The 26,913-nt window shown below is 42.4% G+C and overlaps 1 protein-coding gene across 1 annotated transcript; it reads right to left on the bottom strand.

Moving 5' to 3' along the window:
• Positions 1-5,999: 5,999 nt before the first annotated feature.
• Positions 6,000-8,722, bottom strand: CARTPT (CART prepropeptide). Its single transcript, XM_059062578.2, has 3 exons — positions 7,945-8,722; positions 7,429-7,512; positions 6,000-6,564 (listed from the first exon to the last, which is right to left on the bottom strand). Exons 1-3 carry the CDS (start codon positions 8,101-8,103, stop codon positions 6,457-6,459), a joined length of 351 nt encoding a protein of 116 aa, XP_058918561.1. The 5' UTR covers positions 8,104-8,722; the 3' UTR covers positions 6,000-6,456.
• Between the last annotated feature and the right edge of the window lie 18,191 nt (positions 8,723-26,913).

Here is a 26,913-nt window from a genome sequence, read left to right as displayed (position 1 = left end):
ATGTAACCTTCCTATATATCAATAAACCAGTTTTGAAACATGATAGAATTTAAAAACATACATACATACTTGCAACAAAAAGATACCAAATAATAAATCTAAAACTTGAAAAAATTCTAAAACCTAATAAGTCCAGAACCTATATGAAGAAAATTATTAGTTATTTTAAAATCCAAACTTAAATTGAGGTGATTTTAGGTTTAATCTTTCTTGTTAAAGCCTGTAGTTCAAGTAAAGTCAAAACCAATTCGGACTGAGGCATATTTGCTTTATTTCCCAGTTGCTCAAACATAGAATATTAGATATGATCAAATAAAGTAGAATTCAGTCTCCAAATACCTCACCTGGAAGGGGAATCTTAGATGTCAGCCTGTCCGAATCCATGCAAGGCTGTACAGGTAATAAGTGGTAGAGCCATGACTAGAAACCAGGCTTCCTGCTTCCACTGCAGTGCTGCCCTGCCCTTACCTCCATTCTGGTGAAACCACACCTGAACTGGAACCTAGAGCAAATCTAGAGAAGCTCCAGGTTCCTTAGAGATTCAAAGCCTCAGTCCTCTCCCCCCTGCAAGCATCTCTCCCCATGTCTCCTTTCTCTGGCGTCTACCATCCTCCCAGACTCTCAGATTCCTCATTTCACAAGTCTCCAGGAGTTCAATGGCTTCCCGATTTCCAGATTTCCAGATTTTCTAAACCAGTCAAATTTCCCCCCAAATTCTGGCATCTGAAAATAGAGATCCCAAATTTTGTTTTGTTAATGGAAACATTAGGAAAACAACCATCTATTTCCACTATCATTTCATAAGAGAAAGAACATTTTATAGAGAATGTACATTTCAAAAGGATGAATTTTATTGTAGATAAATTATACCTAAATAAACCTGACTTTTTAAACGCAAGTATGCTAAACTTTGAATTAAAACAGTTAGAAATTGGATATATCTAGCTTTGGTATCCCAACTTCCACACCACTTTACCATAGAAGATGAAATAAAACACCATTACAAACAGAAGAGTTTTGGGAAACTACCACTTCAGACATTTCCTGAAAGATGTCTTCTTTGTCAATCTTGACCATCCTTACTGCTCTTATCCATCCAGGCCCTCATCACTTTTTTTCTGGACTACTGCAATATCCTCCCACCTGCCCTTTCTGTGCCCATGTCTCCCTGTCTGGTCCCTCCATTAGTGTGCTATCAGAGAGCTTCCTAAAACACAGCCCTGATCATATCATCCTGCTACCAGGAATAAAGCCTTGGCCCCTTACCCCACAATCTGAGCCAAACTTGTCTCCTTCATCATTTTACACCACATGGACCCAGTGCTCACGTTATTTCTAACTACATTCTCTTTTCCCTGTGTACTTTCATTGACACTACTTCCCACACCTTAAACAAGTTTTCCCAACCTTCACCCTTTGAAATATTACACACTCTTCAAATATTCAAATACCACTTTGTCTACAAGCCTTGATAACTCACCTCTTGTGCCTTCTAAATTGATTTTTCTCTCTGTCTAGTATTAGACATATCATGTCTTATGGTGAAACTCTCACTTTATAGCAGAGACCTGGCTATCATCAATTTCTTTTTTTTTGAATTTTTGAATTTTATTTATTTTTTTATACAGCAGGTTCTTATTAGTTATCCATTTTATACATATTAGTGTATACATGTCAATCCCAATCTCCCAATTCAGCACACCACCCACCCACCCCACCCCTCCGCTTGCCCCCTTTGGTGTCCATACATTGGTTCCCTACATCTGTGCCTCAATTTCTACCCTGCAAACTGGTTCATCTATACCATTTTTCTAGGTTTCACACTGGCTATCATCAATTTCTATATTGTGTATATATAATTATTGAATGGACAATCTGTTTCTTCTCCTCCTCAGCAGATGACTTTATATCCTACTTCCCTCAGAAAACAGAAGCCATAAATAACCACCCCAACTTCCTGCTAACACACCTACAAATTCACCTGCATCCATGCACAACATGTTCTCCCACCTTCCCACTCCTCCTTCAAACTAATCTTTTTCTTGGCTCTGAATCCCATCCCCTCATCCCTGACAAGAGCCTTGCTTCATCAATTATCTCCTCTTTCTTCTAAATTTGTAACCTCTTCCTTTCTTCTGATTCCTCTTCTCAATAGTGCAGGGAACACCAGCTAGAAATATTTACATAAACTATTTTCAAGCCAAAAAAATTTTGCTGATAGACCCTCAAGACTAGACACCCTGAAAAAAGCACACCCACACTTAGGAAGGTAAAGGAAATAAACACACATTAGCCAGGCAAGAGAGAATTATATTCATCCATCACTGAGACATAGAAGATTAAAAGTTGATGTCAGGACAACCGCCCTCCTTATCCTCAGTCCTACTTTCTCGTGAGAAATTCCTAACCTATGAACATCTGTTAATTTCACCTGGCACCTGATTAAGGCAACTGTGTACACCCAACGGGGCCCAAAGAACTATTCACAGGGGTGAATAGCCACTGTGCCTCTCCTCATGGGGCATTCATCTGATAAGAGTCCTTGGTCTTCTTTCAGCTCCTCGAGCATGTCGACATCTATCCTGCCTTTGAACATGTCAAACCCTCTGCCTGAAGCCCTTGTGGCAGAGTACTCCAACCACTCTGTCTTTGACATGACTGGCTCCTTATCCTTCAACTCTCAGCTCATATATCACCTTTCCTGACCACTCATTTGATACCACAATGTCCTTCATAGAATTTCTCATGGCTTGTAATTTTTTTTTTTTTTACAGTACGCGAGCCTCTCACTGTTGTGGCCTCTCCCGTTGCGGAGCACAGGCTCCGGACACGCAGGCTCAGCGGCCATGGCTCACGGGCCCAGCTGCTATGCGGCATGTGGGATCTTCCCGGACCGGGGCACGAGCCCGTGTCCCCTGCATCGGCAGGCGGACTCTCAACCACTGCGCCACCAGGAAAGCCCATGGCTTGTAATTTTTATTTGTTTGTTTCTTATTAATTTTTCTCACCACTAGACTATCAAGCACTAGACTATAAACTCTATGAGAACAGGAATTATGTCTATCTTACTTACCATTACGTTCTCAGTATCTAGCACATGGAAGGTACTCAAAAAAGTGTGGAATGAATGAATTATATTAAAAGCTAGCTCAGCGTTGCAGTGGTTCTAGAACAGGAAGCTTAGCAGAACACCTGAGGATCTTATTTAAACTAAACAATCCTAAACCCCCTTCCCTAACTACACTTCAAACTGTCAAAGGAAAACTATAGCTAGACAGTAGTTAAAGCCATAAAAACAGATTTTATTCAGGACTGTCTCAATAATGGAAAAGAAACCTCAGTAGAGAACAGGGCTCAATTCCAAATACAGCATGGACAAGTAGTAATTTATGGCCAAGGGACAGGGTTGGGGGGTCTATGAATGGAAAGTTATTAAGAGGTAAAAAGGGAGATACTGGCTAAACTCATCTAAAAGGATCTTTGCTGAAGGTGGGCCAGGGTGATGAGACATCATCTTGGGGGTGGTGGAGGGTAAGGAACTTGATCATATTTGGAGAGTGAGCAGATGTCCAGGGTGAGGAGTTCTTGATAAACTGACTTAGCAGGATTCTTGCTGATACTATATTTTACAAGGAAGCACACAGACGGGTCTAGGACAAGGTTCAGGAAGCTGACTAAAGTTTGGTCAAGCAAAGAATCTTTGTCAATACCTAGAGTCAGATGTGCCATTTTCAGGATTGGGAGAGGGTACAGGTACACAGGTAGATTATGTATCCCTCATAGCCCTCCAGATTCTGGCATAGGGTGAGGGGTATAATATCAGTAATCACCATGGGAAGGGGAATGCTTGTATGCAATTGAGAAAAGTCCTTCAGTAACTTTCACACATCATCTCCATGGCCCTGTGAGAAACACTGCTCCATTCCTATGCCTTGTAATATTATTCCCCAGATCTTTAGATCGAGCAGCTTGTCAACTTTCAGACCCCTGATCTTTCAATCTCAAAAGGTCTCTAAGGCACACACATGGAAGCCTCCATATGGGCGACAACTTTTCTCCTTTAAATTTTCTCGATCTTTAATATTCTTGTCCTTAATATGTCCTTAATATGTCTTCTCCTCTAGAAGAGGAGCTCTAATACTGATAAAATGAAAAGGCAAAGTTACTTCCAACAAGCCACTTAAGATTAAATGCTGCCATCGTTAACGTAAAATGTTACTAGCACTATGAACTTAAAATCTGGGCACCCACACAAAATTTTTGGAAAAAGCCTTTTCATACCAAGCCCACAGATTCTCCATTATCAATCCCCCATTAGTCCATACCCTTTAATTGTATTAAACAAGAAAGGAGGGATGATATAGTAGAGGTAGGGGTGAGGGGGCAAGTTAAAGGGGTTTAGAGCAATATTCTTATTCTTGTCTTTGAACTACAAATTCCTCCAACACTTCTTGCTTTGGGGTGAAACATTCCAGGGTGAAATAGGAAGCAGTTCTAAGCGTTATCCCTGAGGGTCCTATCTGTGCACTAACCAGTGATTAAAGCAATTTCCTCATCTTATTTACGTAGGACTGACACGAATAGGAAGAGTTAAGGTACTCGAGAAGAAAGATAGAATTTCAACTGAAATGCTTTCTGGAAAAGCAGTGGTCTATGAAACTATTAAATAACTCTTTTCAGTTTTTAAAGATTAAAATGCAACACATTTCAATCACAACTAAAGCCTGGAATTCAAATGGAAGTGTGACCCTCCCCCCCAAAAAAAATACACTGGCATCCCAATGAGCTAATTTCTACTAAAGAAAGAAGAGCTTCTGGGGAATTTGGGAGTCCATACAGCCTGTTCTGGAGTGACATGGAGAGAAAAGACAAATCTTTGGAGTCAGAAAAATTAGAGCTGAGATCATGATTTAGGATTGGGTAACTTGAGCTAGTTCTGTCTCCTCTCTTGGTGTCTGTTTTCTCCTCTGGGGTGGGGGCAGAGGAGTGATAACAGTATCTTGCAAGATTATTAGGAAGACCAGCCATGATAACAGTAACAATAAGAACACTGCAAAAGGCAGTTGTGTATGAAAATATTTTTTAACAGCATACTCTAGGTCCCCAAGAATCAGTAGAGGGACTTTATTTTTAAATTCTACTACTACGCAGGTGCCTCCTGAGTTTGCATTAGGAAAAAGCATCTGTTCCTCTCATGATGCTTCTACCTAAATGTTACTTAGTTTGGTTTAAACCCCCAGAAATGTGACCTCGGGTAAGCACTCAGAAACATTTTAAGACTCTTAAACTTTACATTTAAGATTTTTGTATTTCTTGAGTTGAAACTGCCCCCATTAATTTTCACTTGTTCCCCTCAAAACTATTTATTGAAATGACTGTCATTCCTTTGAAGTGAGAATATTTCCAGGATGGTGTATTAAATAGTGCGAATGATTGTGTCTCACACCCTTAGGGCACCTGAAATAGCTATTTACCTTCCTTTGGACAAACAACAACTCCCAAAGAGCCCACTTTTTTTTTTTAACCAATGCATATCTTCTAATAAAGAGGCGTCAAAATAAAAGTCCTAATTTTTCAAATTGCTTTTAATGTGGCTAAAGTATAAGACAATTTCTCTTGTATTGGTCTCCCTGTTAAAATTAAGTATTCTAGCTAAAGCGTTTAATAAACAAAACATATCAACTCAACTCCAACCATCTTCATTTTATTTCCTCTCTCTCTCTCTCTCTCTCTCTCTCTCTCTCTCTCTCTCTCTCTCTCACACACACACACACACACACACACACACACACACCCCACACCACTGCAATCAAAGAAAAATTGTGTACAAAAGCTTGTGTGGCAAACTCCTAACTAATGATGAAAACTCCTTGGAGCCGCGGTGCCGTTTTCCCAATAGACTGCTATGTTAAAAATAATTCTCCTTGAAAACAACAGCATGATTAATGCCACCATTCCTGTTGAAATTACTTATGCAGAAACAACAAAGCACTATGAGCAATTATGAAAAACACTTTATTATGTATAATTTGTACATGCTTCAATGTGTGATGCTTGGGGTGATTTATTTTCCAGGTTGTGAGGTCATCTACCAGATATACCTGATCTAATTTTCAGCCTGTCATGCCACCTACAAAAATACAATTTTCAAAGTGAAGTTCTCCTTCTTTACTTAAATAAAAAGTAAAAGCTTTTTATTTGAAAAGGCTCTGAAAAGCTTGTCAGACAGATAAAATAAGAATAGAATACTTTGCACACGCATCAACACCATACAAGGCATTACCCTTCACACAGTAACACCTAGTGGGTTCTTTTATTTGGAAACAGCAGGAAAAGAGCCCCCTTTTCCTCAGAGGGAGATGCAAACTTTGCTGTTAAAGCCAAACTCCGGGGATGAAGGTGTGGTCCTCTGGGGAAAGTGGGGGCAAGGGGGACTTATGGAGAAGGGTGGACGCCTCATAAGCACTTCAGGAGGAAGGAATTGCAAGAGGTTCCTCGGGGACAGTCGCACAGCTTCCCGATCCTAGCTCCTTTTCGCACAGCGCACTGCTCTCCCGCGTCACACTGCAAACAACACAATGTGTAGTCATCCTGCACAGGCACGCCCACGCTCCCAACAGGCACGTCTCCCCATCAACACAAAGTCTGCCTCATGGGAGAGACAGGTGAACCCTACCACCATCGCCATGGGTCTAAGTATACAGTCAGGCCTGAAACGAGGAGAGCCTTGTGCTTATAATTTCAGTGAGAGAACATAAAAAGAAAGAAATTTAAATTATTGAACCCCTCTTACTTTCTTCTACCTTTTATAGGGAAGTTACATTTCCTGGCTCCTTTCATTGCTCATCCAAAAGAAAAAAAAAAATCAACAGGACCTTTTTATCTAAGAGATAAACAATAGACCTATACGTTCTCAAAACCCCTGCTCCCTGTATCCACCTCCTCACCCCAAGAAGAAAGATGAAAATGTGTGTGTGTGTGTGTGTGTGTGTTCTTCAAGGAAGGTGACCAGACCTGAACCAAGATTTTTGACGCTAGGACTTAGATTTTTTTAAAAACTGGCAGTGGTCCGGAAGGCAGGAAGAAAATTAGAGGAACAAGCGCTGACTGGATTTAAGGGCTCTTAAATCCAGAGAATTCTTTGTGAGCTGAAAAAAAGTACATTTTTAGGAAGTACTGCTTTCCACAGAAACCCAGGGGCTGAATCCTGGTACAAGCTGTTCAACCCTCCGAAATGGTCGATCTACACTTTAACCTTAGAGACCAAGGGGCAAGGGCTTCCGGTGGAAACAAAGGTGAGCCCACAGAATTCTGCAAACCCATTATCTGAATTATTAGCCACATCCTGGAGAGAAGGTTGTGTAAAAGACTCCAGGTGGTGTATTTCCTCTTGGAAAAGCATGGGGAGGGGTGACCCCAAAGCCTTACCATGGGGACTTGGCCATACTTCTTCTCATAAATCGGAATACGTTTACTCTTGAGCTTCTTCAGAACTTCCTGCAGCGCTTCGATCTGCAACACACCGCCCGCAGAGCCCCAAGTTGCCGCCTTGGCTGGGCGCCCAGCCCCGGTGCTCTCTTCCAGCCCTAGTTATAAGGAACCCCGGAGCCACACACACTCCTCCCCTGGACTCCACAAAGAGGGATGTTCAAGGGGTGGAAACTTAGCGAGCGCTGTCCCACGAACTGAGAGCAGGTCCAGAAACCTCGGAGACTCCTGTTGCTCCGAGGAGCCCGGATCAGGGACTCGCTCTACAGACTGTCTAGAGCCCGTGGGCTCACGACGTTCTTCGGGTAACACCGCGAGCCGGGAATCTGTGCCCACCTCCCCGGGCCCTGACTTGGGGAAGGGGGTGGGGAGGCAGGGAGAGAGGAAGCACGCGCACAAAGGAAGGAACCTCGCGGCAGCCCCGCGGAGTCTGGGGCGGGTGGGGGGGATACAGACCAGCTCCTTCTCATGGGAGGCATCCTCCGCGGCGGAGTAGCTGTCCAGGGCTCGCGGCTGGAGCTCGGCGTCCTCCTGCGCTAGGGTGCCCAGCAAAGGTAGCAGCAACAGCAGGGCGGCACCCAGGAGGGGCAGCAGCCGCAGGCGGGGGCTCTCCATGGTGCTGAAATCCGGCGCTACGGGGGCACCCCGCGCTCCCGCCTTTTATAGCGAGCCTGAGCCTGGGCGCAGGCAAGAAGGAGGGGGCGATGAAGCAAAGGGGTGTGGGGGAGGGTCCGGGTCAACTGTCTGTAGGCAGCGCTTCGCCGCCGCTTGACGTCAATGCCCGCTGGGCTCCAGGCGCCCCGGAACGAGGCTCTGCGCACAGATGGGCAAAGAGCGAGGAGAACAGGGACCCCGCGCCCCCAAGTGCCGTCAGCCCCGCGGCAGGGGACGCTCCCCGAGGGGCCTGAGCTGAAGTCGAGGGGCAAGAGGTGAGGGATGGAGAGCGGGAGGGGACTAGGAAATGGAAAAGGCCTTCGAGTCAAGGCGCAGACAGAAGAGTCCTCCCCCATCACCTAGCAGCCACAGCGGCGGCACGATCCACCTCCCAGCACCGCCGTGCTTCTTATCCCAGCCCCATCTGTGGCAGCAAGAAGACGGTGTTGCCTTCAGGCAGGCGTGTTTGCTGAGCACCTTACGAGGTGCTCTGCGGTGGAGGGCAGGCAAATATAGTACGAAAAAGAAAGAGAAAGCATGGCCTTTCTCACGTTGGGTTCTTTGGTGGAGTCTGTGTGGTAATGAGAAAAGAAGGAAAACAGAATAACCCCAGATCAGCAGCGGTGTGGAGAGTGTAGAGAGCCAGATCCTGGTTTCAGTCTTGGCTCTACCACTTACAAGCTGAGTGACTTTGGACAACATAAAGAACGTATCTGAGCCTCACCCTTCTCTTCTGTAAAACTGGAATTTTAAAATGTACTTCACAATGTTTTCAGGAGAATGGAATATGACAGATTACGTATGTAAAACCCCTGGCCCTTAGCACAAGGAGCACCGAGCCTCTCCTTTGAACTTCGAGGCTGACCAGACCAGTGGCTGTGTGTGCCGTATCCCGGCTTTTCCTCAGGGCAAATTCGACCATCCTCAGAACCCCTCCTACCTACTGCCCACCCCTGATATCTAAGAAGCCTAACTAGAAAGAAAGAAAAAAGGGATGGAAAAAAACGCGACTTCCGGATTAGGGAAATATCTCCAAAGATGAAAAGTCAGTGGTGAGCCAGATCCTCAGTGACTTTGAAGACTCTTGTTTTTTCAGAGGTTGGAGTCCCTACAGCCTGAACGCAAATGAACGTTCCTGTAGGGGAGGCAATGTTTTCCTATTTAGACCTAAAGGCTTATCCCACCTGCCTTCCCACCTGGCTTCTTCTCTCACCACACCCTCTTTTTCTCAACTGCTCCTGAATCCATCCACTCTCGTCCATCCCCATTACTGCCACCCCAGTCCTGGACAGCTGCCCCAACCTACTTCTTGCCTACCCCCAACTCCCACCTCATCTTCTCTTGCTTTCCTCTAATCCATAAGTCATCCCCAGCCAGAATGTTTTTCCCCTTAAAATACACTAATGGCTTCCCATTACTTCCCATACTAAGCAATGAATCTACATTCCTTACCCTGACTTACCAAGTACTACATGATCTGTACCCCTGTCCAACCTCATGTCCTACCATTCTGCCCTCTCCACTCCAACCTCAGTAGCCTTCTTTTTGGTCCTCTAACAGGCCAAGCTCATTCCCACTTTGAGGCCTTTACACTTACCTTACCTAGAATGGTATTCCTTCATGTCCAAATGGTTGACTATTTCCTGTCATTGGAATCTCAGTTTAAATGTCCTTGACCACCCCATCTAAAGTATCCACTAATTTATTCTCCCACAGATTTATTGTTTAGGAGATGCTTTGGGTCATTGGGATAGTTAATGCATAATATATGTCTAGTTATTACATTTATCAAGTATTTAATTGTTACTCAAATGCACACTGAGAAGCAATTCAAGAAGTAATATCTCAAAAGAAACAAAGAAGTAATATCTCCTCTAATAACTGGCACACATATTAACAGCATCAAAAGATTTTCCTTTGGGATAAATGCAACTTGAAAATTAATTTAGCACCTCCCGTAGCTCTGCCTTTCACACATACCTTGCAATTCTATATAATAAAACTTCAGCAGCAGCACACATTGCCACTCAAACTTTACAGACACATGTTGGCACTTGTTGCAAAACCCATCTCCAGTGATAAAAGTATTCTAAGCTTTAGAAGAAAAATAGTCCCAAATAAGATTTTAGCCCATCCTTCTGCAAAGATGGGGATATTCCCAATGTAATACTTCCTCTCAAACTGTGATCTATACAGACACAAACAATAGCTTTTCCTTTGTGCCACTCTGATTGGAAAAACAGCTCAAAGTTCAAGTCCTGCTGATGTTTGGTGGGTGCTATCCTCTTTGTGGAAGGACACCACATTTATTTGAGGGGCTGGGAAAGGGACTCTTGGACAATCCTGTGAAGCAGGCCACAGGTAACTTGGTCATTTACACGCTGCAATGCTTTTTTCATCTATGAATAGAATGACTTGATAACCTATCTTTAGGGATATGGTACAATAAGATTTAGACCATTTTATTCCCAAAGATAACTTATGTAAGTTATTACAAGGGAGGGCATTACGATAGCCAGGACATGGAAGCAACCTAAGTGTCCATCAACAGACGAATGGATAAAGAAGATGTGGCACATATATACAATGGAATATTACTCAGCCATAAAAAGAAATGAAACTGAGTTATTTGTAATGAGGTGGATAGACCTGCAGTCTGTCATACAGAGTGAAGTAAGTCAGAAGGAGAAAAACAAATACCGTATGCTAACACATATATATGGAATCTAAGAAAAAAATGTCATGAAGAGATTAGTGGTAGGACGGGAATAAAACACAAACCTACTAGAGCATGGACTTGAGGATATGGGGAGGGGGAAGGGTAAGCTGTGACGATGTGAGAGAGTGGCAGGGACATATACACACTACCAAATGTAAGTTAGATACCTGGTGGGAAGCTGCCGCATAGCACAGGGAGTTCACCTCTGTGCTTTGTGACCACCTAGAGGGGTGGGATAGGGAGGGTGGGAGGGAGGGTGACACAAGAGGGAAGAGATATGGGAACATATGTATATGTATAACTGATTCACTTTGTTGTAAAGGAAAAACTAACACACTATTGTAAAACAGTTATACTCAAATAAAGATGTTTTAAAAAAAAACAACAAAACAAGGGAGGGCACAAAAGCATGAGATGTTCTGCAGTCTTTACACCATGCCCTGGCAGGAGAATTTATGTATTCTTGCTACTTTCTAATGACTTCATTATAAAGAAAAAAAACACCCACCTTTGATACTCCCAAGCAAGTAAAGTCATAAGTGGATTTAATCACTACTTCTCATCTCAGATATAGAAATGGGAGTCAAGTCACCTCTCAAAAGAGAAGCACTGACCAGGATGTGTCTACGGAGATTTACTGTAGACAAATCTCTCAATCACTCCTCCTAAGATAGAGCAGGTCTCCCGTTCTGCTCTTTGAAATAGCTCAAGAAGAGAAATCTCATCAGCAGAGAGCTGACAAACTAGTGCCAGTAAGATCTACTTATAATGGACTGCTATCCAAATTAAAAAGATTGGAGAAACCTCTTCTGACCGTTGTCTATCTCTTGGAGTTCTAAAATTTTCTCTATAAGAAATTAATTAATTAACTCATTAATTGATTTGTGACTTGGCAAGAGAAGAGAGGCTGGCTCTGGTCTAAAAGCCCTAAATATATAGGGGCTGGTCAGTATTACTAAATGATAACTCTGGAGCCCTAAAGTGGTAAATAATGAGAAGACCATGGAGAATCAGACACCAAAATGACATTTCAAATTCCAGTACTTCCCTCTCCCTCCTTCTTTCAAATTTTGAATCATTTCTTCTCCTATACGGCCCGCAATAGCACCAGCCTTTTAAATTGTCATATCGCTCAAATGTCAGAATACTTTGTTGTCCATTAATGCCCTCTCTACCCCCCACAACCAAGTCTTGTTCAACAGTAAAACTTCCTCAGTTTCATTAACTTCTTTTTTTAAAATTTATTTATTTATTTATTTGCTGCATTGGGTCTTTGTTGCTGTGCGTGGGCTTCCTCTAGTTGCGGTTGAGTGGGAGCTACTCTTCATTGCAGTGCACTGGCTTCTCACTGCAGTGGCTTCTCTTGTTGCGGAGCACGGGCTCTAGGCGTGCAGGCTTCAGTAGTTGCAGCATGCAGGCTCCGTAGCTGTGGCTCGCGGGCTCTAGAGCACAGGCTCAGTAGTTGTGGTGCGCGGGCACAGTTGCTCTGCGGCACGTGGGATCTTCCCAGACCAGGGCTTGAACCCGTGTCCCCTGCATTGACAGGCGGATTCTTAACCACTGGACCACCGGGCAAGTCCCTTAAATCCTTAAATATTTGTATTTAAGATTGTTTCTCTTTACCTGTGTTTGCTGCACTTTCCCCCCAAGTTAACAAAATTCTGTCTCCTTTGGTACACATTTATAATCTCTCAGGTGGCACACTTTCATTTCTACATTGTCTGCTCTCCACCCTCCCTGCCTCTGGAAGAGAGATTACTTTCCATTGGCATTCATCTTGTTTGCTGACTTTCAGTCCAGAGCTTTCCTTCCAAAGGAACTGATGTTCACTCTGTTCTGACTAAACATCTTTATCACTATGTGAAAGAAAATAATCTTTCAGGGAAGGACATTTGGTGTTGGTGCTAAATTGGGAGGTGTTGGAGATGTAGTAGGGAAGAGTATGTGCTTTACAGGCAGCCTCCGAAGGAATAAAGTAGCGGAAATTAGACAAAGCTTTTCATTAATTTTTTTAATGCTTTCAGTTAAAAGGCTTTCAATTTCAAGGTTTTCAACTTTAATAAATATGAATGCCAATATGTTCACAACACTGCTAAGTACTAGGAGGACTGCTAAGATAAACAAGACAAATTCTTGCCCTTGATCTTTGGGTCTGGTCATGCCCACCAATACCCATAATATAACAACTCAGTGAACTTAGGATCCTAATAGAGAAGGAGAAGCCCAGAAAATTCAGAGATTAATTCCCTCTAAAGATAGGAAGCTTCACCAAAAAAATGGCATGTGAGTGGGTCCTAGAGGGTGGGTAGAATTTCAGTGATATCAAACATCCCACCCTGGGGCCTCGGGTACAAGCAGGCTATGTAAATGAAGTCACAGAGGCAAGGATATCTCAGGGAACACTGACTGATCTGGTTTGCTGGTGAGTAGGCTACATGGAGAATCTGAGAGGTGGCAACATGTAATGGGAAACATGACTAAAAAAGGAACTGTAGAGCAGAAAAAGAACATCCAAAGCAGCAATAAATAGTTCCAATTTTGGATCCAATGAACAGGAAACACAAGAATAGATGAACCCAAATAATTCAATTTTTAAAATACTAACACTAAAAGCAAACTTCTTGAACTGAAAGGTCTAGCCTAAGAAAAGTAGGATATAAGGAGGAATCACTGATGAAGAGATACTTGTCCCAGGACAAAGCAAGCAATCTTTCTCTGGTTTCTTTTGCATAGCACACCTGGAACCCAGCAGATGGAGTGCCACACCTAGCCCACACTCCCCGTGCCACATCTATCCCATCTTCTCCTCTAACTCTTCTGGATCCAGATCTCCTAAGCTTACAGGAAGTATAGGGTTAGCACTAAAGCAGTAGGCTAGGATGCCCCAAGAGATGAACTCTATGACTTAATAGTGAGCAATCTGAATCCTTCAATGGCTGCTCGTTGCCCATAGATTCTAGTTAACTTCACAACAATGGTGTTGACGTTTCTCATAATTTGGTCCTGGCCCATATTTCCAATCTCATTTTTCTCCATTCCGAACAAGTCCCATCAGATATCTTCTATCTTATTTTGCAGGCACACCATACTTATTTCTTAATTTTGCACTGAATTAGAGAAATAGACTAGGTTATGCTAAGTAACAATCAAAAATCTCAGTGACTTGAAAAAAACAGGTCTATTTCTTACTCATGTCACATGTACATCAAGGGTTGATGGAGTGCTGTGTTCATCATGGTCAGTCAAGGACCCAGACTGACAGAACATTCACCATGTCTGATGTTTCTGGTTGTGTTCCAAAGGGAAAAAAGAGCTCTGGACAGTCTTAAACAAGCTATTAAAAGCTTTGGCCCAGAAGTGATATTTCACTTTGTTTCCAACTCACTATCCTGAACTAGTCACATGGCTCCACCAAGGTAAAAGGGACAAAATAAGAAGTACAGTGTTACCAGGAACCTAGAATGCATTAATGACTACCACATGTTCTCTGCATGTTTGTACCTCTGCCTCTGTCCATGTCCTTCCCTATGAACCACACCTGAACATCTAAAAAGCTCATGCTTCAAGATACATCTTACCTGAAGCTTTCCTCATCCACTGCTCCATCACACCACCAGGTTTGCCTTGGCTTTGTTTCCATAGAGCTTTGTACATATACTTATTAAAATACCTAGCCTGCATTACATTATATTATCCTATATCTATCTCATTTTCTAGACAAGATCTTTGAGGGCAGAGAATATATCTAGTCACCTATGTATTCTCAGTATGTAGCATGGCCCCTGATACAGATGAGGAGGGGAACATTAGTTGCTATGAAATGAAAGATTACCTTTAGACACTAACAAGATGACCATCCAATAAGGTACGCAATCTATTACAGAATAGCTTCATCCAAGCAGCTTAAAAGTACTACCAATTTACTATCCAGAAACACCACTGTCACCCTTGTGTGAGGGGAAAAAATGTGCCAGAAGGGGTAAAATTGTTTCACAGTAGTCAATTTCAGAAGTAGGATTTCTGAGGTTCAGACCATGGCCTCTCTCAACATTTCCTCTAATAACTCAGGGCATTTCAGTTGCAAAATGGAAAATTTTTCTCAAATGCAAAACTTGCTTTGTCACTAGGAAGAAGGATATTGTCTCCATGCTCTTCTTATAGACTTCTACTTCATTGCTTTCCCCTCACACTCACCATGGTGCAATATGGAAAGAAAACTGGAATAGGATCAATCCTAAAAAATATTCTTATGAAGTTTAAAACCTGTCCCTGATCACCAATCTCCAAATCATGGAGACATGAAGAAGCGACTTTTGTGCTAGAGAAGGGTTTGGCTTAGATGGCATCTAAGGTCACTTTAAAAATGACTATTCTGGGACTCTTCTATGCCTCCTTCAGAACTCATCAAAGTGAAGTCTATTTCTTTTGACATAAACTATAACCTCAGGAGAAACAGAATACCATCTTGCATGATCCAAAGAGGCAGGGCCTGAGGGCAAAAGTATATTTAATAAGAAGAAAGATTTTCAACAAGTTTCTCCTCTACTTTTTAGAAGCTCTCTGGCCCTGACATTTCTGCACTGCACATCAACAGAAGTTTAATCTGGTTCTGGTTTTAACAGTACATTCATCACATTGGCTTGGTTTACCAGCTAAGTCAGACCCCACTTCTCCTGTTCTGCAAGCTAGATGTATTGACATTCAGGTCTCTGTTCTTCCCATCAAACTGCCTCTCTAAAGCCAGACTGGCAGCCTCTGAGATGGATGGGCTAGCAAGCATTCCTTAAGCTCCTCCAACATTTGCAGGACGTCCACAGGGACTGCGCTTATTACTCAGGAAGGGGAGATTAGAGTGGGATTTGAAAAGACTGCAATCCAGAGAATGCCAAGCTTGCCCAAGGTAACATGTCAACATTTTCCTCTCCTATTAATGATTGCTGGAAGACAGTTGTTTGAAAACCCAGTTTAACTTTATGAACAGTATTATAGACAAGGAAGGTTCTTATATTTCTATACAAAAGAAGCTTAGAGACTTTAGGGAAGGCAATCCAGTTAGAAGAGTGGGGACAGAGAGGCATGTCTTAAAGCTGCACTTGCCAGAGAGTTGACTGTTTTAGGGGGATGTTAGAGAGGTGTCAATGAAGATTATGGACATGCTTAAAAACTCCTCAGCTTTCTTCAGTGCCCCATATTCCCTTAGTTTTCCACCCTTCTCTAGAAAAGAGAGCTCTTTAATAGTACTCTCCTCTCTTAGGCTCTGGGGCCTCTACTCCCATTCATCTGAGGATGTGAGCTATTCCTTCTCTTTTCTGTATATCATGGCAGTCTGTGGCTACCCCTCTCTCTGATGGTATACTATACATTGTGTTTCTGTTCATGATTATTTAGTGCTCCACCTTGGGGTAGGATTATACTTTGGGTCCCGTTCAACTCATACATGACCACGTGACTTGCTTTGGCCAGTGAAATACTAAGCAGAAGTATGGTGTGTTGTTTTCATGGAGAAGGTTTAAAAGTCAGTACATACTTGGCCCTGCTCTCTTTTTCCTCTTCCATGATGATTGGCAATGTTTCAAAAAGGAGCAGCTCTGTCAGCCTGGGTTATGGAGAGTTTTGGAGGGAGGAAAATATTGAGCACAGCTACAACCAACCTTCAGTGGACATAGAGTGTGACCAAGGAATAAACTTTCGTAGATATGAGCCGCTGAGCTGGGGGGGGGGGTGTTATTTGTTACTGCAACATACTTTAGCTTAATCTGACCCATTCAGGTAGACAGACTACCATATCCATCAACACATCTCATAGATAATATTAGTTATCTATTGCTAGATAACAAATTACCTCAAAACTTAGTGGCTTAAAACAATCCATGTTTATTCTCACCATTTCTGTGAGTCAGGAATGCAGGTGTGGCTCAGCAATGCAGGTGTGTCTTAGCTAGTTCCTTCAGGGTTTGTTATGGGGCTACAATCAAGGTGTCAGCCCAGGGTCTCTCAGAAGGCTGCAATCAGAAGTTGGGGCTGCCGTCATCTCAAGGCTCAACTAGAGTAGGATCCACCTCCAAGATAACTCAGTGGATGTTGGTAAGGTTCACTTCCTCAAAGTCTATTTTACTGTGGCCTCAGTTACTTGCTGACTCTTGACTAGAGGCCACCCTCAATTCTTTCCAGGTAGCCCTCTCCATCACAGCAAGCATGCGAGAAGAGCCTGAAAGAGAATGCCAACAAAAGAGCAGGCCCAGTCTCTCCTATCCTAATCACAGAAGTGACATCCCATCATTTTTGCCAAATTCTATTCACTGGGTCCTGCCCACACTCAAGGGCAGGGGATTACATAAAGGTGTGACTCTCAAGAGTCAGGGATCATTGGGAACCATGTTAGAAACTGTCTACCACAATGACTCTGTCAAAAAAGAAAAAAAAAAATTGATTAACACAAATTGTGCAAGAACCTAGGCTTGACTGGTGAGGTGAAGAAGAGAACTGCAGAATTTAACAACTGGGCTCTGAAACCCAAGAAATCTAAATATCTTACCTAAGATATACAGTTAGAAGTCAAGCCAGAACTAAAATTCAGATCTGTATTATTTCCACTAGACAGAGATAAGTGAAATATTAAATAGCAAGACAAATTGCATTCAACTGAAACAGAAGCTAGCCATCAATTGCTAATTGATTGTCAAATAAATCATCTAGACAATGAGTGAATAAGAAGTGCACGGAAGACAAGCTCTTTAGGCTGGAGCAATTGGAAAGGTAGGTCAAGGAAGGATGGAATGTTTGAGCAGAGAAGAGGGGAAAGTGTTCTTGGCAAGGGATTGGTCAAACTGAGGGTTCTTCAGGGAATGCTAGTGTCATTGGAAAATGTTGCCCCAAGTGATTCTGATATAACCTGAATGATATAATCCCCTGGTTGAAGAGCCCTGCTCAGGGGATTTTTGCATCATCTAGTGAGGTGTCAGGAAGCACGCTTTACCCTACAAAGATCTCCAAGGCCAAATCTTTTCAAGATTCCAATACACTTTGTTCGTAAAACATTAACAGCTCAATAGCTATATAGACTCTACCCAGTATAGATGGGTAGAGTCAAGTCACTGCCAGTTCGGCAAAGACTTCCATGTCCCCCTGATCTAATGGGTCATGGACACATCTCAAGGGGCTTTCCAAGAGCTCCTAGCATGCAGAGATAAGCCCCAAAAATATAATATGTAATTAAACCTTGAAGAAAGACTTATTTATATTCACCTTGAGCAGATACTGTGTTCCCAACTCTGTAGGCGATAAAATTGATAAGTTAAGTAACTGGATCCAGGTCCCCAGGCAAGTGGGAAGGTAGTTGGACCCAAATCCTCTGAAAAACTAGTGTTTCCTTATTTATACCTTCCTCCCATTTTATTTTATCAACTTGGTCATTTTTGTAAGGGGGTTTAAAAAAAGAGGGAGTAAAAGAGAAGGAGAAAGTAAAACTTGAATTCTAAAATAATTTTTAAATACAGTAAAAGATAGTGCCTAATGGTCAGGATTCCCCCTTGCTCCCTGAAAAACCAAGTCATTTTCCATTGGAAGCTGAAAAAATGGCAGGTTAAGTCTCCAAGTGCAAGCTTTGACTTTCGAAATGTGAACTGGGACTGGCCACGTTATGACAGAGACCTTAATGTCAGGTACACGAGAGGCCTTAGGGCCTTTTAGCCGTTGGAAGAGCAAAGATCTCAGCCTATGAGGACACAAAACCCCACACGCCTGACTGATGAGGAGAGGGCCCTGCGGAGCCACAGTGACAAGCATTTGTGATGCTTGGTACCCAGATGCAAATGTCATTTTCTGCCATTTGCACTCTTGGCCAGGATAGCCCTGGACGAAGACATCGCTGATGGACATGGCCTTTGCCCAGCGCCCTGCAGTGAGGGTTGGAATGGACGAAAGCTGGAGCTTTGCCCACAGCAGCCACCAGATAACCACAGAGACCAATGTCCTCCACTGTTTGCTAATGAAATTTCTCCTTAGCGGATGAAAAGGACTTCAAAGAAACCTGTCCAGTTTATTGTATTTTTTTATTATTATGTTTTATTTCTGAAGCAAGGGTGAACAAAAAAGAGCAAGTAGCTTCTAAATGTTTCCCCTTTCTTAGGAATCTTAATATTTGCCATAAGATAGTCTTGATATTTGAGTATTTCAAAGGAAGACTTTGAAATAATTCTTTGTTCCTTTCTCATCTTCTCTCTTTCTCCAGAATTCTATAAAATCTTAGCACTGGAGGTGCAAACATAAAAGTCAAAAGAGCCCAATTACACATGAGTAAATCAGGAAGAGGTGAATGGGGCTACCCTGGAGGTGCTGGGAGACAGGTAAAAACAGCAACTTTGATGCAAGACTTCATAAGCCCATTTCTCTGACATAGAGACCTGAGGCTGGTGTGCTACTTATGGGCAAGCCCTACTTATTGTTCCTAACTTGGCTGCAGATTAGAACCACCCTGGGAGCTTTTCTAGTAATACCTCTCTAGCCTCAGACTCTGATTCAATCAGCCTGAGGTAGTGCCCAGGCAAGGGCCATTTAAAAGCTCCCCATTCATCTGTCAATGGACACTTCGGTTGTTTCCATGTCTTGGCTGTTGTGAATAGTGCTGCTATGAACATAGGGGTGCATGTGTCTTTTTGAATTATAGTTCTGTCTGGATATGTGCCCAGGAATGGGATCACTGGGTCATATGGTAATTCTATTTTTAGTTTTCTGAGGACACTCCATATTGTTTTCCATAGTGGTTGCACCAACTTACATTCCCACCAACAGTGTAGGAGGGTTCCCTTTTCTCCACACCCCCTCTGACATTTGTTATTCGCAGAATTTTTTTTTTTTTTTTTTAGTTTACAAACTTGTGTTTCCAATTTTCTTTTTTTTTTTTTTTGCAAGACATTTATTGAAGTAAGAGATTTGGGGTTTTTTTGTAGACGTTTTAATGATGGCTTTTCTGACTGGTGTGAGGTGGGTACCTCACTGTAGTTTTGATTTACATTTCTCTAGTAATTAGCAATGTTGAGCATCTTTTCGTGTACCTATTGGGCATGTGTATACACAGAATGGATAAACAACAAAGTCCTACTGTATAGAACAGAGAACTATATTCGATATCCTATGAAAAACCATAATAGAAAAGAATATTTTAAAAGTAGATATATATATGTATAATTGAATCCATTTGCTGTACAGCAGTAATGAACACAACACTCTAAATCAACTATACTTCCATTTAAATAAATAAATAAATAAATACTCCCCAGGTGGAAGCCAGACGTATCTCACTCTTTCAATGATCAGATGGTCTTCTTGGTGCCTACACTGAACTAGTCTTTGGGTCAATTAGCTTTGTTCTAGCCTTGGGGCTGCAAACTCAGATATCTAAGAGGGCCAGTAAGGTAAGGCATGAAGAGGGCCATATACAAGGCAATAGAAAGTGGTAGAACTTCTGGCTTTTCAATAGATGGAAATTTGGATTTTTACATGAAACTTCCTGATTTTAAAATGCTGACAACTGATTTAACATGAAACTCTTTTAAGGTACACAAGGCAATAGCCTCGGTTCCCCTTCACAGCAGCTCCTACAACGGGTCCTCAGATGGTCTCGTTATCTGGTTATCTCTTTCTTTCCAGGATAAACTAACAAAATTAAGGAAAGCGAGAGCAGGTCTACAGAGCTTGACTGCATGACCTGGTAAACACTGGCCCCCATCAATATGGGGAAGAGAGGTGGGTTCTCATTTATACCCTTGTACCTTTAGTTGACATTTAATAAGACTGTGGTTACAGAGAAAGCACAGGAATATCCCCATAACCAAGAGGGGTACCTCTGAGCCCGAGGTTAACCCTTAGGGTAACCCTAAGCCCAGGCCTTAAACAAGGATGTGCCACTGGGTCCAGGACTTCAGAAGAAACTCAACAAAAATAAGACGGGGAATAACTGAACCCCCAAAAGATCATTGTTGAGCCTTTCTGTTAGGATCACCAATAAGAAAGTGTGATGTATAGGAAAAAGCACAGGCACTGAAGCCAGACACTTACCCACTGTACGGCACTAGACAAACCAAACCATCTACCAGACTCCACATCCATAAAATGGGCATAAAAATACCTCCCCCATAGAGCTGTAATGATGACATAAAATGAATGTAGAGCACTCAGCACAATGCCTGACACATAGAAGGCACTCCATAAACTCCCAGTTAGAAAAGGCAACGATTTTCATCCCTTTGTAATCGAATTAAAGCATCTCAGAACACTTACAGTTGGAGAGCTCTTCCAAACACCCAATTTAATTCTAAATTCCTTTTGTTTATCTGCAACAGCTGGCAAATACATGTTCCTTCCACATATGGAACACAGGTAACAAATGTCCCCTCCCTTCACAGCTCTTTTCTCCTTCCAGCATTTCCCCAAGCCTCTAGTGATTCCTGTTGCCCTCTGAATTCTGCCTTCCTTCCCACATACCTCAGGTATGCCACGTATTACTATATCTACTATAGCACCTGCCAATCAGTTCACCAGGATGTGAAAATGCCGCACTTCAGCAGTCTGCACACAGTCTCCCAAAAGAATTAACCTTAGGGATGAGACTGTGTGCTGTTTACCTTTTCATCCTCTTCAGATACAGAAACATCACCCAGGAGACCAAAAACGTCACCCAGGGCACCTTCTCCCAGCCTCTTTCTGCAAAGCCCTATCTTGCCTCCAGCACCCACAGCCAGTTCTGAAATTACTTTTACCATCTTGGTGGGCTTTTCATTCCGCAAAGCAGCTACATTCATGGTTCACAACCTTCCACGAAATCTGTTTACGTAAAGTTTAATTTACGAACATGTAGTGACTTCTATCTCCAACCACTCTACTAAGGCCTTGAGGAGGACAAGCTGAACAATACAGAGTCCTTTACCTGAGCTCCCACATTATAGAACAAGTTTTCTTGAGTAGGTGACATCCCATCAGTGGTTAGGCAGCTTTTTATTAATACTTCTCTGCTCTGTATCTCTTTACCAATATATCCACCTCTGATTCAGATTCCCTGGCCCAAAAGTGGAGTGGGTATGACTATTAACTAATATAACTGATTTTTTGTTAATTTATTTTTATGAAGGTGACATTGGTTTGCAACATTATATAAGTTTCATGTGTACAGTGTTATATTTCTATTTCTGTACATACTACAGCATGTTCACCACCAAAAATTTAGTTTCCATCCATCACCATACATTTGAAACCTTTTAGCTATTTTGCCTTCCCCACCCTCCAACTTTTCCCCTCTGGTAACCACTGCTCTGTTCTCCATATCTACACGTTTCTTTTTGTTTGGTTTGGCTTATTCATTTATTTTGTTTATTTTCTTTATATTCCACACGTGAGTGAAACTTTACAGTATTTGTATTTCTTTCTCTGACTTATTTCACATAGCATAATACCCTCAAGGTCCATCTATGCTGTGGAAGATGGAAGAGTTCTGCCTTTTTTATGGCTGAGTAAGATTCTTTCCATATATGCCACATCTTCTTTTATCCATTCATCCACTGATGGGCACTTAGGTTGTTCCCACATCTTGACTTGACGTAAATAATGCTGCTATGAATGCTGGGGTGCATATATCTTTTTGAATTAGCTGTAACTGATTATTTAAAATTAAGAGCTTTCATGTGCAGATAGATCTGGAAGGAGGTCAGGGTATGCTACCCCACAATATGCCACTTTAGCATAAGGATTATTTTGATAAGAATTTGAGCTGAAGGCAATTGAGAATCAAGAAACACAGAAAGAGTTCTCTGCCCTCCCCTTATCTGCCTATAAGCAGAAAATAATTTTTTCTTTGTGAAGGTAAAACCCCCTTTCCTGTACCAGAAGAGGAGAGTGACCCTTGTCACCAAAGATAGAGAGACAGCAACACGTTTTGCAGAAACAAAGCTTACTAAAATAGCCCTCCTCTTCCATTAGTTTTCTCCATTTATTTCCTAGTCACTTCCTTGCAATTTATTGTCCTTTGAAGCTCAAACCCTCTTTCCTTTGTTAAGAAGCGTATATAAGCTCCCAAGTCTAACTGCTTCTTTGAGTTCCACTTTTTTTTCTGTGAAGTCCCATGCATGTAAATATTAATAAAAATTGTGTGTTTTTAATCCTGTTAATCTAGCTAATGTCAGTCAGATTTGCAGGTCCCCAATCACTGAATCTAAGCGGCTGGAGGAAAAGATTTTCCTCCCTAACAATTTCCTTCAAAGCAGACATTCTTGGAGACAGTATACTTACACTCCAAACCTAAACACCTGCACACTCTTCTTGGAAGATTCACTGTAGTTTATTTAATAAGCAAACAATTGTTGAGCCCTTATGCATTCAGGGCTGATGGTGGAGAATTATAAACACTTAATGGCCTTAAGCCATGGGTAAGCTACTGGAGGTGGGGTAAGGGGACATCAAACAATTCCAGTACAGTGTGAGATGAGCTATAAAAGAGAGAAGCACAGAACGCCCCAAACCGGAACTCGAAAGCTGTGCTTCTAGCTCCTTCAAATCCCATGCTGCATCATAGCAGCCATAGTGATCTGTTTTAAACATAAACTGAGTCTTGTTCTTCCCCTGCTTAGATCCCTTGAAGGTTTACTTTGCACTTTGAATTCCTAACTCTTTTCATGGCCTACAAGACGCAGAGCGATCTGGTCCTTGCTGCCCTCTCCACCCACATTCACCGGTTCTTTGAGCATCTACTAGGCTGTAGGCCTCCACTCACCTCATTTCAGGCCACTCCCCTCGACCCTCACCTACTCCTGAGTGGTTTCTTCTCATCCTCTAGGTCTTTTGCTCTAATGTCACCTCCACAGTCACTTAAAATAGCTGCCCTTTGTTATTCTTAATTACAGAACTCCATTTCCTTCAGAGCACTTATCACTATCTGAAATGGATTAATTTGTTTCCTTGCCAAAGGTTTATTTTCCTCCACAGACTGCAAACTCAGTGAGGACAAGGTTCTGGTCTGAGTGGAACAGCACCAGGCACAGAGCGTCTCAGGAATGAACAGTTCTTTTTCTTTTCTATAAATTTATGTATTATTTATTTATTTATTTATTTATTTTTGGCTGTGTTGGGTCCTCATTGCTGCACGTGGGCTTTTCTCTAGTTGCAGTGAGCAGGGGCTACTCTTCCTTGCGGTGCACGGGCTTCTCATTGTGGTGACTTCTCTTGTTGCAGAGCACGGGCTCTAGAGCATAGCCTCAGTAGTTGTGACGCACGGGCTTAGTTGCCCCGCAGCATGTGGGATCTTCCCAGAACAGGGCTCAAACCCATGTCCCCTGCATTGGCAGGCGGATTCTTAACCACTGTGCCACCAGGGAAGCCCCAGAAAGAACAGTTCTGAATGAGGATACAAGCGGAAGGTCAGCCTTCTGGGCAGCCCCCCGCCACCCCCTCCCCTGCCATGTGGAGCTTGTGCTATCTGCAGTCAGCCATCCTTCACCTGCCCACGGCCAAACTGGTGCGAATGCTCCCACACACCTGGCATGTCCAGCAATATCTCGGGGCCCCTTTGCAGCTGTGTTCCTGGTTTCCTTCCCCCTCCCACCCCCGCCCCCAGGAAAGCCTTTGGAAAGTAGACTGGATGGAAATAGAAGCCTGTGCCTCCCCTCCCTCTTCATCACACCTCCCATGCAGGCACTGTCACTCACGCACTCACACTCACACACACACACACCCAGAGAAGCATGGCTAGGCGTCTACAGAGGGAGACACAAATTGCACAACTGGTACAATTCTGGATTTTTTCTGAGACCTTAAACTCCTGGCCCCTCACTCCCAACTTTCTTCCCAAAGGGAGTCTATGCTGGGTCTTTGTTCTGGAGCTCCTGCTGAAACCCACCACAGGTCAGCCTCAGGAAGGCCTGGCCACTGCTGCCCAGGACATCCGGCATGACCAGAGTTTGGGAAGGTGCCAGTCAGTGACTGTGGGCACTGGGTGACCTCACACATGACCTGGCACTGGACTTTCAATGCTGCACAGCATGAACTTCATCATAAGAATGGGAAAATACCGATTTGATGCCTCCAGAAAGAAATGGCTAGCATCTCTTTTCCTAGGGATCAGACAGATCAGGCTGAAATGGCTGTTGGTAATACCCACTGATTGCATCTCAAGGGCCATTTCCCTGAACTAAGCCTGGGTCTTGTCGTCAGACAGCTTATTTCTTTATAGCTGCATCTACTGGGAAAATTTTAGTTCTAAAATACATTGCATTAGACAAATGGAAAAAACCTTTTACAATTTTGTAGTGAAGAGGAGGGGGGCATAACAACCTAATTAATTTTTAGGATAGCATAGAGCTTATTGAAGAGCAGCTCTGAAGACAAGATGCATTAGTGTCTTAGGGGATACACTCAATAGATTTTGACATCAGAACCCCACCGTGTATGCTAATGGAGCCCTTACTCTGGGCCAGGCACTGAGCAAAGCACCTGACAGGCATTTCTCATTTAAACTGAGGATCAGGAATTATTCTCCCATTTCCACATGAGGAAATTCAGGCTCAGAGAGGTTAAGTAGTCACACAGCTTGTGAGTGGTGAGTCTGCCATTTGCCACATGGCTCCATCAGTTCTTCCTGCCACCATCTCTGTGCTTTTGAACTCGAGTGTCAGTGAGAAAGCCAGGGGAGGTAACCAGCTTAAAATCCACCATCCACTGCCACAGTGTCCACTTCCTGTCCCCATCTAGGTGGCTTCATCACCAGCCGCCTTAGGCAGACAGCTCTCAAGGCTGCTGCTTGGAAATTGGACCTGTGGGAGCAGTGAGGAGAACAAAGGGCCGGAGGGCAAAAGCCTTGAGACCCTTTCCTGCCACCTACTCACACAGCCCCCAGTCACCCACATCCAGCTCCCACACCACACAGGATACTGATGACATGTCTTTCAAACAGTAACAGTGCTCAGCGTGAGTCACCACATTTCTGCTGAACCTGAAAACAATGTGCTTTCAATAAGCTGCTCTTTCAAAGCTCTAAGACAGAGCTGAATCTAGTGGGTGCCCTTTAAATATAGTCCAGCATATATTTCTTTCCTGATAATTATTATTAGTATAGAATTATTATCATAGAATTACATAATAATAGTAATAAATGGCTGTTTACTGAATATCTACTATGTGTCAGATGAATTACATAGATATTTCTCTTAAATAGCTATATATAATGAATAATGTACACTGTACTAATATTTTGAGTTATTAATTTAATAGTTATTAATAGTATTTTAATAGTATGAATTTACTATTAAAGTATTTTATTTATCCATTTCAAATCATTTGCAAAGTTAATAATTTCATTCTTTCAGACTTTTATAGCAATTACAGTTTAGAATAGAGCAGGCCCTATAAAGATTAATTCATTTAGTTCTTCTTAACAACACTATATATTATCCCATTTTTTTGCAGATGAGGAAACTGAGGCCCAGAGAGAGTAAGTAATTTGTCCAAGGTCACACAGCAAGTAGGTAGCAGAGTTGAGATTTGAACCCTAGCAGTCTGATTTCAGAGTCCAAGCTTATGGCCTCTACTCTTTGCTGCTACAAATGAGCCCAATGGCTAAACTCTTGAGAGAGCAAATGATAACTACATAAAACTAATAATTGTAAAAAAAAAAAAAAAAAAAAAGGATTCAGACAAGTTCATCCTATGACTGAGTCAGAATCACATACATTTCATAGAAACAATTTTACACACTGAGTTGAGATCACAATAAACAGTAAGTGCTTAATGTTACATACTATAGAGATTCGTATTTTTTTAAGATTAAGTACATAAAGACTCAGAAATGCTTACAACACTTATCAGCATTCCTAACTGTAATTTGTTAGTGTCACCATTTATAACTCAACAGGAATAGTGTGTAATGTGTTCATTGGATATTCATGCCATCAGTGGATGCTCAGCTAAAACCCACATGCAGGTGAATCTTGGGGAAACATACTTATTTAGTTGTGTATGTGTGTGTGTGTGCGTGTATAACATACAGTAGCCTGCAAGATTTATTGGTGGGA

Source organism: Kogia breviceps, chromosome 4 (genome assembly GCF_026419965.1).
Source record: "Kogia breviceps isolate mKogBre1 chromosome 4, mKogBre1 haplotype 1, whole genome shotgun sequence".
Taxonomy (NCBI): Eukaryota; Metazoa; Chordata; class Mammalia; order Artiodactyla; family Physeteridae; genus Kogia; species Kogia breviceps.
Note: the sequence above shows the minus strand (reverse complement) of the source record. Positions and strands in the feature narration are given on the sequence as shown.

Bases quoted from the DNA above. Each gene is read 5' to 3' on its own strand.
- CARTPT (XM_059062578.2), bottom strand. From the start codon at position 8,103: ATGGAGAGCCCCCGCCTGCGGCTGCTGCCCCTCCTGGGTGCCGCCCTG. The intron at 7,513-7,944 runs GTCTGTATCCCC...GGTGTGTTGCAG, and splicing joins CCTCCCATGAGAAGGAGCTG to ATCGAAGCGCTGCAGGAAGT. The intron at 6,565-7,428 runs GTAAGGCTTTGG...TGTTGTTTGCAG, and splicing joins AGTATGGCCAAGTCCCCATG to TGTGACGCGGGAGAGCAGTG.